The sequence below is a fragment of the Accipiter gentilis genome, chromosome 12 (assembly GCF_929443795.1).
Source record: "Accipiter gentilis chromosome 12, bAccGen1.1, whole genome shotgun sequence".
Classification (NCBI taxonomy): domain Eukaryota; kingdom Metazoa; phylum Chordata; class Aves; order Accipitriformes; family Accipitridae; genus Astur; species Astur gentilis.
In genome coordinates, this window is record NC_064891.1 from 8030235 (window position 1) to 8042996 (window position 12762).

General features: G+C 40.0%; 1 protein-coding gene across 2 annotated transcripts in view; it reads right to left on the reverse strand.

Annotated features, from left to right (window-relative positions):
• MOB1B (MOB kinase activator 1B) overlaps nt 1–12762 on the reverse strand; it is a 45708-nt gene that overhangs the window by 8623 nt on the left and 24323 nt on the right. For both annotated transcript variants that reach the window (XM_049814868.1, XM_049814867.1), the window contains exons 2-4: nt 12413–12579; nt 7642–7735; nt 774–907 (exon numbers count right to left, since the gene is read on the reverse strand). In XM_049814868.1, the coding sequence (XP_049670825.1) occupies nt 774–907; nt 7642–7735; nt 12413–12579 (395 nt within the window). The remainder of the gene's footprint in view (nt 1–773; nt 908–7641; nt 7736–12412; nt 12580–12762) is intronic.

Here is a 12762-nt window from a genome sequence, read left to right on the forward strand (position 1 = left end):
TGATTCTGACAGGTGGCCCTGTTTCTCTGAAGAGGCTTATTGAAAGTGTGTCAAATGCTTCAGAAACTATTCACAAAATAAAAGCAATTAAGAGATCTCCCTTTTTCCACAACGGATCATAAGCCTATGAGTAGTGGAGTACTGGAAAACTGCCAATTAGCTTTAGAACAAATAGTCCTTCGTGCCTCTAGAAGCAGGGTTTTCTTCTCGTTATCGTTTCCAAACTGGTGGTTGTTCATTATTTTCCTCTCACTTTTCTGAAAGAAACCTCTAGAAAACATACATCTTTCATCTTCACTTGAAAAGAAAAAAAATCATTAACTTAAGATCAAAGATGCAATTCAGCTTCTTTGGAGGTAAGGCCTAGAAGTTCCTCGTGAGGACCAAACAACTTTCCTGTATCAAAATGCTGCCAGGTTGTACCAATTACTGGCTGTAAGTGTAAGAGACCCTCTGCCTTATTTCTAAGGAAACAACCCACTGTTCAAAATGAAAAAACATCAGATTTGATCAACACAGTCAGTTATTAAATAGAAACAGTACTTCCTGCAATCAGAATTGTGATAGATGTTTATTAGGAGAATTAATACATGGATTAGAGTTCATGTGCTACCACAAATTTCATTTTAAAAGTGCCTTTATACGTATAATGTAACCTTTTAAAGTTGCCCTATTCGTCAGTCACTTAGGAGACCCTTTAATGGTACAAGACTTGAATATTCCTGTACAACTGTAACCCAAATACATTGTTCAATTTTACTTATTTACTTTACCTATTTTAGAAGGAAATAGCGTTTCATCATCCAGCTGATCCTGGACCCAAGTCATCAGGTAATCAATGTACTTTGGTGCAGAGCACTTAATTGGTTTCTTTATGTTTGTCCCATCTGCCCAGTGGTACTCATATCTGGGTTGGGACGACAACAACAAGACATTTCTTAGCACAAGTGAATCATTCATATCAAGGCCTGGAAGGTTGCTCTTCCTGCTCCACTCCCCATACTCCCACACCCTCCCTCAGCCCTTCCTTGAAACCAAGGTCCAAACGTTCCCGACTCATCTGCAACTGCTCTGTACCCCATCTCCCCACTGCAATCCTGCTTTAGCTGGACTCTCTTCTGAAGTCTGTGAAAGCCTTCAAAAACTTCATCCTTTATAGCACAACTCAATTCATCCTCGGTTGCAACGCTCCTGCTAAAATGCACGTGGCAGCCTGCAGTCAAACCTAAATAGTCCCTGTACATCAAAAGGTGCCGTATGAGTAGGTTTGCACACCCTGAAAGGCCAACAGCTACTTAGTCTTTTTTAAACCTTTCTCCCCCTCCAAAAAAAAAACATTACCACCTGTTGAAGTGAAACATCAAAAAAGTTACATGAGATTCTCACACAAATAAAAGCTAAGCTCCGGCACCTGACCGACCTCTAATGTGAAATTTCACCCAATGAGCCCTAGCAGTGGGCTTCCCTTCACCTCCACTGGCAGAGAACAACTGCACAGTGAGTGGCAATGCTCAACATCTGCAGCAGCTACCAGCCAGACACATTAGACAACTAAAATTTATGGGATTTCTTTACATTTAAAAATATTCTTTATAGATTTTGCGTAACTGAAGACCAAACTACATTAGCTCTTGCCAGAGATCCCAAACTATGATTGTATTAGAGACACAGAAGAGACTCAGAGGTGGGTTAAAGCCAAGGAATACTATTACAAACTGGAAGCTGGTATGAAGTGCCTTTCAGCTAAGAGTCAGAAGAAAACTTCCACACTTAATAGTCCTCCTTAGAAAAGGTTCGTATCTGAAGGTCTAGCGCTACTATGTAGCGCACCAAGATTCAGAAAAATCTCTGTTTCCAGTTATACCACTGACCCACTTGATAGTTGCAAGCCTGTAACTGTCTTTTAGCTTAATTTTTCCATCTGTAGGTAAGGTAATCACACCTTTACAAACCACTGACATGACTACAGAACAGTAAAATGTGTGCTCTTTTTATCCTTTTCCATTCACAGAGCTAGTAACGTTGACATCTTTTACGTAGCGCATTTAATGAGCAGATTCCAGCAACATTCATTCTACAGTTATCATTTTAACTTCAGGAATTTAAAAAGCCATGGAAAAATGTATTAACCAGCATCCATTTACAGGCACAACCAGACAGAAACAAATCCTCATTAAATAAGAATGGAAAATTAGATATTTTGACTGGCTTGGGGAATGCAACTGACACAAGTCCAGACACAGGAAAAGATGGCTAATCTTTCAAACATACAGCTTAAAAAAACACAAACATGTTTAACATTGGGAGTCTGAGGACACAAGCTTTCAAGTGAACCACAGCATTTCTTTCTTTGTCTTGCTGAGTACAAATGCATGTATCTTAATATTCCTTGCCAATCTGTAACATCTGAGCAGTTTCTTCTCATCAGCACAGAGCTGTGCATAGCCCTCTCTTTCAGATCTGAACACAGCATAATCTCCTATGTCAGTTTTAAATCAGCCAGCCTTGCTCAGCCAACCAGCATTGCTGCAGAACAGCTATCTGTGGGGCGAGCCTGCTGCCAAGCCAGAAGCAAAAAGGACTGCTGAGCTCTGCACCTCTGAAATCATCCCAGAGAAACAAATGAACAATGATTCAGACTAGCTGCAACACTCCTCTTTTAAAAATATAAAATTTTTAAAAATTAATAAACAACCAAAACAAAACATACAAGGAAAGTGATGTCAGCTCAGTCATGCTTTTACAGGAAACATAGCCACTTCATCTACAAAGTTTTATCTCAGTTCTTTTTTTAAAAGAATTAGAAGAGACGTTATCAATGGTTAATATTTCTTCTTTTCGTGGAGGATACTATGCTCAATTTGGTTGTTATTTCTTAGTACAACAGTAGCTTACCACAACTTTTGGGCCGCAACTATCACAGTTTAAACTTTCCCTTGCTATCTCCAATTAGGACTGTGCAGACACTGGAGAAGATCATCTATTTTAAAGATCACACACATCATTTTTTTAAAAGCTTAACTGTATCTAATAAATCTGCCTTCTAATTTTGTCAAGCAAATTCAGTTTTGTCAGAACAGTAACTGGGAGAACATTTTCACAATAAACAAATTTTAGGAGTAATTATGAGCGTGCTGCTCACAATGGTATAAAAAGACCCCATTTTTATAATGGCAACAAATCAGAGGGTCTGAAAGCATTTTAAAATTGCATCTCAAAACACATTCAAAAATTCCATACTTGATGAATGGACCACAAAGTGTCTGGATTTCTGAAAAATCAGTATTCCTCAATTTAAGAGGTATTAATGTAGGACAAATGTCAACACTTAGCTGAAGTGCCAGGTTCAGTCTGGAGACACAGAGTAAGACAACAAACTAAATTACATGCTAAAAATCTCATCCAAATAACATATAAACATAAGAAGCCTCCCTCTTTCCCCACAACCCAACACTATGGGTTAATTCTGTATTTTTTAGAGGAACCAATGCCATAGAACGTCTCCTTAAGTAACACAGCTCTTAAGAAAAAGCAGATCTATCCCAACAAAAATGAAGTCATACAGAGTATCTGAAAGTATTCCAGCAATCACCCCGTGCTGCATGCAGTGGGCATAATGTTCACGGTTGTTCCTAGGCTGTCAAAAGGCTTGGGGTTCGCCAGGGAGAGGAAAACAAACTCTTCCTACAAGATTAGGTACAAGACCAAAAACAAATCAAGAATCCTAGCCCAACTTCTTACACAAAAAAAGATAACTTAACACACACAAAAACTCCCACATATTAGTCATTTGAACTGCTACAGGAAACAAAGGGTAAAATCACATTTCTAGCTCAAGCTTGTGAGCTGTATTGAGTTTGTTCCAGCCTGGGCTTAAACCAGGGCATGAGCACACCACCTACAGCTCTGGTGATAGAAACAAATTAACCTTATCATGGTAGGCAGTTCCTCTACAGAAAATACATTTTTTAGAAACCTCTACAGTTTAGTGGAGGTTTTTTAAGAGCAAAACAGGATAGAGCAAGAAATACACAGTTCACTTCAGCAAGTGCAGGGGAAAAAGCTAAGAAACCCTAAAAAGTCTGGTACGATTCCCTCATACTAATAAACACAAGTTATTTGCCATCTATAGACAGAAAACTCAACTATGCTTCTCACGCTAGAAAATATCCCTAATTATAAACAATCATAAGACCAGGTTCTCTTCCTCGCAATTACATGTACATCCCCCCCCCCCCCCCCCCCCCCCCCAACAAAAAACAGCTTGACTAAACTTAAAGCTGTTACCTTGTCCAACAGCAATAAAATGCAGTGGCTCAGCAATGCCTTTTAAAAGATTCTCAGACATTTATTTGGACCTACCAACTCTAAATCTCAGTAAAACTGTATTACATCAGAGAGCTGACAAATATTTACTCTGTTTTGTCCCTCACTCATCAAGTGACACAAGCACAGAGTGGAGTATCACAAAAAGGCAAAAGGATTGATATTACTAAGAAACACAGGCTATTTCAAAGGCCTTATTACATCATTTATTTGGGGTTTTTGCTGCAGACACACTGGGCAGAAGGCAGCATGCAAACATGCAATTACACCATGTTACACCCCTGTAGGATTGATTTATGGGAGCTGTCCACTGTGGAGTGCCCAGCTATTCTGATTTGAACAAACGAAGACAGAAACACTGCGCACCAAGAAACCTCAGGAAAATCAGAAGGATGTTGAGAATTAAGAGTGAGCTTAGTGCACACAAATGCCTAAATGTGGATTTTAGAGCACCAGTTCACACATCCAGCTTTGAAAAATGCAGCAGCCATGTCCCTCTTTTGTGCTCTTACTGAGGACTTAGAACCAGGGACGAAAATGAAGAAAATTCCTCTCACCCAGTGCTGGTTACTAAACTTATTACTTCTATGCAGGTTCTTAACTTACTATGCCTGTGCACTCATGGTGATACTGCAACTGATACAAGAATAGCAAGAAGTGATAACCAACCAGGGTGTTTGGTAATAAATGGTTGGTCTTTGCTGAAGTGAAAAGAATGGAACATTACCATGAGTAATCATATGTATTGGAATAAACCAGTACTTTTTTCAAATTGTTAGACAATGAGCTGCACAACAGAGGAGATCTGTTCTTGACCTTTATGTCAATCCTTAACTAACTCAGTGTACTAACACCCTGATAAAAGCTAAGTCAGCAATCCTTCCAATAAAGACAAGTCCAGAAGAAAGGAAAGCGATACCACAGCACACAAAGATTTACCTGCCTCAGCTAATTCCTTCTGTTAAGATTGCTACCAAAAAGAACCAGCTGGTCACAGAACTGGTCATACAGCCACAAGCCTTTGCTTAAAGGTAGCCCTTCAGAGAAGATAACCTTTCCTGTATCAAAAATAAAATACAAAAAAACAGACATGAACCTAGGTGACCTGTCTGTTGCCAAGGTGGTTTGTGGTTTTTTTTGGGGGTGGGGGGTGTGTGTTCTTCTTTTAAAGGGGTTTTAAAGGCAAAACACTAGTACCAGGCAGTGGATAGAGGACATATCACACTTCTGCTCTGGTTGCCCTCTCACCTAAGACATTTGGTTTAATTTTTCCATAGACTGCTACAAGCTTGTCAGTTGTGCTATGAAAATTGTAACTGAGCCACGATCAGTTCTCAACAGCTACCTGTGTATGCACCAGCACCTTACAATCCTTTTTTAATACATCAACCACAAACACTTTTCCAGTGGGAATGCAACAATCAGACTTCAGAGCTATCGAGTGCTTGCTGCTTTTGGTTCTCTCCAGCTCCTCATGCTACGGCTGTCTAACCTGTTTCAAATGACCTTATGTAAGTTGTTGCAGAGTCTACCTCATACTCTTTTGTCTGAAATAGATGAGGATGCAATACTGGTGGTAGCTCAGCCATGGATGTGAGCAGACAGCAACCTTCAGCCTAAAAGCACTAATGAGCACCTAAGACTCCATGCCTCTTCAACTAATATAGCTTGAGCCAGAAGAGAACAAGAAAGAGAGAGAAGAAACAAAAAAAAGAAAAATCTGTAAATATCCGTGTTTTCATGCTGACAGGTTTTCCAGCAGTACTTCCCTGGAAAAAAATTTGCCAGCCACCTTTTAAGTGAAAGAAAGCCACACTCACTCACACTAAAAAAACACTGTAGATGCTCCACTGCCAATCAGCACCAGCCTCACAAATGACCCATTCCTGTGCCTGCCTGGTCTTGGCCCCTCATGTGCACATAGGTTTCTGATCCTTTCACAAGACCCATCCCTGAGCACGGGTGAGGGCTGCAGAGTTTGGGAAATGCTCTACAAATTCTAGGGACAAAATCACCTAATTGAAACTTCAGCAGAACACATCTTCCAGCCGCTAGCATCTCTTTCCTACCCTGCTTCATAACTATTTGAGTACGACATACATTTCTGTAAACGGTTAGCAGTCTCTTTGGAGAGAAATAAATTGTTTAGTGTGGCAAGCAGACAGCTAAGCCTTTAATAATTAACCTCCACCACCAAATAACTACTTCTCAGCAGATAAACAATAAAGCAAAGAAATATTTTCATGCTCTTATTTAATAAATAAGAGTCTGTTCTGCATGCCAAAGCACAAAGCAGACAATGGGCTATGTTATTGCACAAGCCTATCCCAAAGTTCTTTTGCATAATGGTAAACTCCTTTTGTATTTTCACCCCTTCCCAGATTGCAGCAGCAGGTCTGCCTGCCCACACTGGCTTTAGCATCAGCAGCATCCATGTTTAGTTTAAGAACGTAGCACCAAAGCTCTTCTTGGTCCGTCTGGCTGCTTTCGCCTTGCAGAGCTCCTGCCCTCTCCATCTTGCCCTCCCAGCAGCACCCTTTTGCACGTCCTCAGCTCTTCACCACAATGGCTGGCAATCACTGGCTTCAGACATTAACAACAAATGTCATTATAAAAGAGGAGGAAGTGGAGGAGAGGATTGCTTTTCTTTATTGCTTATTTAAGATTATACAGTAATTTAGAAGGAAGCAGTGCCCTCCCTTGCCACTCGCTTAGAAATACAGGTATGTTCCTCTTTGGATGACACTAAGCAGCTGAAGAGCAAGAAAAAAGACAACCGTTGGATGTCTGTACAAAAGCAGAAGCAAGAAGCAAAGAAGTGAAACTTAACTGAGGGACAGGGTAGAGGATTCTTATCCAGACTACTAAAAACTGTAGACAAGTTTATTTCTGCAATATCTACTCAAACTCCTAAAAGAAATATTTTGGTAAGCCCTAATTGAATGCTTCCATATAGAAACTTCAAATCTTAATTTAAGAAGTCCTCATTAACATTTCAGAAAAAAAGGAAAAATAGTTTTGATAATCAATTTACTTCCCAGGCTAAAGGAAAACAAACAAACAAACAAAAAAAACCAAAAAAAAAAACCACAACCAACCCAACAAAAAAATATCCCCGCAAAACACCTTTCCATTCCCCACTCCTTTAACAAAGGTTCAAATTTTTTTTTCCCTCCACAGGTAACAAGAGAAGACATCCTTTCCACCTACAGAGATTACCTTATCTTTGGCACTCAGCTGAGCTAGTGTCAAGTTTTCAAATGCAAAATAATCTCAAAAATTGCACACTTAACAATGTGTAAAAAATAATCTTACTTTGGGCCAGCAGACATCACAGGGCAGCTCTCCTCTGTGCAGAAGTCAGTAATGGTTCCGTAAAGCATATTAATCTGGTTGAAGAAGTCAACAGCTGTAAAGCATTTAAACCATCAATTAACACTCCACAATGTAACAGCAACACAAGCTTCCTATAGCCTTAACTGTAAAGAGCACACTGCTGAAGAGGGTCCTGGAATATATTTTCTGATTTGTTGTTATTGCTTTTTGAAATGTATTATAAAGGAGATGCAGAATACAACCACCAACTTCCTGGAACAGCCTCTGGCAATAACTACTTAATTGCTCACTGCAGCAAAATCTTCATTTGAAAGAAGAAAAGGGAAAAGGAAAGCTGAATTATTTCTTTTTCTGAAAGTTTGGTGCATTTTATTAGAATCCCAAGTTCTACTGGCAAGTCTGGAATGAAATAACTACAGAGAGCTGTTACTCATTAGGTCACACTGACTTCCCTCAGACTTTGTATTCCACCAGATTATCTTTTCAAAGAACATTTCATAGCATCATAGAACAGTTTGCGTTGGAAAGGACCTTAAAGATAACGCCCCTGCCACAGTCAGGGACACCTTCCACTAGACTAGGTTGCTCAAAGCCCCATCCAACCTGGCCTTGACCACTGCCAGGGATGAGGCATCCACAACTTCTCTAGGCAACCTGTTCCAGTGTCTCACCACCCTCACAGTGAAGAATTTCTTCCTTAAATCCAATCTAAATCTATCCTCTTCTAGTTATGTTATCATCAAACACTAACTGTATGGGATGTGGGTACAGAAGTCATGACACAGGAATAGTTACAGTGCCAAGCAACTTCTGTTCCTCAGATTACCAATTAACTACCACAAATCAGTATTTAGCCCACAAAGTTTCCTCATTATAAACTATCCTTAGGGTTTTGTTCGGGGGGGTTATTGCTTAACTTTTGTTACATCTTTGAGAAAGCCAGAACTTTTTTTTTTAATGGTCTACAGTTGAATTACTGAAATAAAAGGCCAGAAGTTAGCGTATCTAAATACTCCCGTAGTTCTTACTACTTTAAATAGATGCTTGATTACTTAGAACTCTTTGGAAGCAAGGCTCTTTTTCAATAACCTAACAGCAGGTTCTGTTCTTAGGAATTGTGGTCACTGTAATCAGTTTATAAAAAACACTTTATCTCTCCTCAATGAATGGCCCCCCTTGCATCTGTTGGGGAGCACAGCACATTACCAAGGTATCAATACATAAGTTAATCTTTTCAAAATATCTTTCAGACAGTGGATGTCATGACTAAAAATTGAAAGGTAACCAATATTAACCACTAGGAAATAAAAGTTTAAGTAGAGGGGGGGGTAAATTCTTACAAGTGTGGTGAAATTCAACTCCTATTTAACCACAGTGCTTTGCAAATTTAACTATTTCACTGACACACCCTTATCCTTAAAGGAACCATATATAACATACAAATAGATTTAATGCCCCAGTGCTCAGTCCAAGCTACATTGCTTCTACTGCCAAGAGCACTGGGCCTGCCACCTCTGACAACAGGAGCCTTTACAGCTAGAAACTTCATTTATGAATCATGTCTGCAGAGCTAGTCCTCAGGATGAGAAACCAGCATGCAGTCTGTTTGGGCTCAGCATCACTTAAAACTTACTTTACTTCAGTGCTATCTGTGTTATGCCTGCAATTAAATGTGCCAGTGACAAACTGTTTCTTTATTGAGACAGATTTCCGGAATACTCAAATGAAACCCCTTATCAGCAGCACTGACAGTCTAATGTCACCAAATAGCCACGTGTCATTAAATTTAGTGTTTAGGTGACAAAGCAAGCTCTTCATTCTGAAACAAGAGGGAAAGGTTTTCCTGTGACCTGTCTCTGCAGTAGTCAGACACATTTGTTTTAACTTTAAAAATGAGTTTAAAGAAATGAGTTTAAAAGAGAGTTAACACTTGCAACACTGAATAGTCTCATACAACCAATCTGCAGGACACTGTAGAATTAACACTAACAATGCACTCCTCTCAATCCAGTGCCATGCCAAAGAGAAGCAGGCATATTACTTGGTAGCCTACCCAAATTTGTGTTCCTTGCTTAACTCTATTACAGAGATAAACAGTTCTGCTGTAATGAAACTGAGAATGACATCCTAAATGTAAGCACTAGCAGATACCACGTACTGTGAAAGTAACTGATGGCTGAGGAAAGGGAGCGTTAAGTACTGCAGAGCCCCTCACTGATTTTTCCAGAGAATAAACATCAAAGATTACATGAACATCATGGCAGCAAGTTACAGCTACTGTTCAGCAGATGCAGGATACGAGCTACAACTGCGTCATGCAACTTCCCAGGTATCAAAAAAGGGAAGCTAATAGAAACTGGTATGGCATGCACCTAGCACAGCTCATCTCCAGCAACAAGATTATGGGTTTTTTTCCCCCTGCACAGCAAAAGCAGAAAACAACAAAACAACACTGGGAAAGGTTGATACAAAAGTTATAGAGGACCAGGAGGACTCCTAAAGCTTGTTTGGGTGGGGGGGAGAGGACAGTTCTCACCAAAGGCAGCAAGAAGTGGTTATACACAGCCCTTGTTTCTTAAGTGTACACAAGAACTGTTTATTAAGTTTCCATTCCTTGCTCCCAGTAGAAACCATGCCCCAATGTTTGTTTCAAGGCAACCATGGTCAAAAAACCCACGCAGACTTCGACAAGATGACTGATTATTGTGAATTCCACACTTGCAAGTCTCAAAAGGCCATGAGACACACCACCCATCCACCAAAGCCAGCAGCGTGTGACAAACAAGAAAAATCCAAGAACTTCCTTTCCAACACGCATAAAGCTGTACAGCGTCTCTGCATATTTTCATTTCCTCTTTTTACTCATTGTTCTTAAGTTTCAAGGGCTTAGATTATTTTTCCCCAAGTGCTTTTCTACTCGAAGAAGTGCACACTGTCTGGTGTTCTACTACAAACATATGGGCAACATGTACTTCTGAAATTATTTTTTACTATTTTCAAACCGAGGAGATTTCAAATGAAACAAAAACTGATTACACACTTCTCACATTTTTTTGTTTTGAAAACATATTTGAAAAATCTACATGTATATCAACTCATTAACATAGGACATCAGTAAGGCTAAGAGTTGAGCAAGAAGTAGAAGAGCAGAGCACATTTGTTCCTGCGCTCTCACTGTGGTAAAGGGCAAAACCAATGACATTGTCACACATTTTATTTCCTTGTTGGATCTCTCATTGAACAGAAGGGGCTCACAGCTACCATTAACTGGTACTAGGTGTGGTAGAAGGATGCTGTAAATGAAAGGACCATGTAATCAGTTAATCACTTCTAGACAAAATTTTAAACATTTAAAACCTACTACGCTGCAGGAGGCATGAAAGAGGACCATTTCATTACAGAATGCAGCTGTTACCAAAAGGTAGCTCCCACTTTTTTGTCCAGTGCTTCACTGCCTTTTGCCACCTAGCTGATTTAGCAGTGGGAAGGGAAAAACACCGCTGCCACACAGGAAAGGAGAAACATGGAGTGGAGGAACCACCAAAAGGGAAGGATGCCAACAATATCTGAAACATCTTTAGTAATGCTTACTCATAAAAATGGGCAGGCTTTTTTTCTAGACAGCTTTGCAATACAGTGTGAATAAACTTTTATAAAGAATGGTGTCAGCAATTTCAACATTCCCTGAGAGCAGTGGCAAGTCATATACCAGAGTGCTGTGTGGCTAATTAAGAACCGGAAGGTTGAAGCCAGTATGACAGTTTCACTTCCCAAACAAGTCAAAGAGCAAGAAGAAATAGACAGAACCACATAAACAATTAGAAGACATTTATCTTGAGTATAATTTATACTACAATGCACAATCAATACCATACAATCATGGAAGCATGCCAAGCCAAAGACACAAAAGATGAGAAAATACCCAGACAGGGTACAGTTTGTGGCAGCCGAAACTCTGCACAGGCTACGGGAGCATGGTAAAACTTGGGTTAATCCATTCTTTGAAAGCAGAAGGCAGGCAGCAAATTCATACAGCAGGGAGAGGAAGGAGGAGGAAACATGGTCAAGCAATCAGAAAACACTAACTTGGGCACCATTGTTTAGCCCGACCTAGCATGAAAGGAGAGAGTTAGGACAAACAGCTTTAGAGGAAGTTAAAATAATGACATCAGACTTACGAGAGCAAAGGCTCACAACTTGGTTGAAACAAAATGGAGGAACTAACTTTAGCAAAATTGCAAAGATTGATCTCTGGGTTTGTTAAAGGCAAAAGGAAAGACAGGCCATACACGTGACTGTAGTCTTTAGCATCTTTAGCCCTCACACTTAGCTAAATTAAGGTTTTATGCCTAGTATGTAGAGGCTTGACTATACCATTGGGTAACAACCCTAGCCGAAAAAGCACTAGATTAAACATATTAAGACGGCACTGACAGGCTACTTTCTAAAAACAGCAGTGACATTTCTACTTCAGCACTTGTTTGTGATCAAGGGCTCAGACTTTAACCACTAAGAATAAGAATTATTTTGTTAACAGGAACATATTTTCGGCACAAGATTAAGGACTTTTTGTCTCGGTGAGACACTCTGCATCTGTCAGCTCTAAATGATACAACATTCACCTTCCCCAACCACAGCAGCGGTGCAGGCAGGAAGAAGAGCCTACCCCACTAGAAAAGAGTACACAGTTTTTCTCCCACAAGCATCAACCCACATTCAACACCCCCTTTATGAAAAAAAGCTAACTTACTGTTAACTGCAACCCATTCATTTAAGTCTTCACCCTCTGGAAGCATAACGGCCATCCGGAGGTTACCGCTTCCAAGCGTGGCTTCAGCATGTTTTAGCAGCTCATACTGGTGAGACCCCTCTGGAATATTCTTCTTTGGTTTGAAGGTTTTGGAAGAGCGACTACCACTGTGAAAGGGAGAGGAAATATTTAGAGAACTTGTGGAAAGCAATGGGAAAAAGAAAGGAGCAGACAAGTCATGCATAAGCACAGGATTAACAAATACTTTCCCCGCTCCCATATTTTCATGTCGAAAAAGCGTTAACAAAAACTGGGATGCAGAAGTAACAGGTGCTTTGACTTGTTGTTTA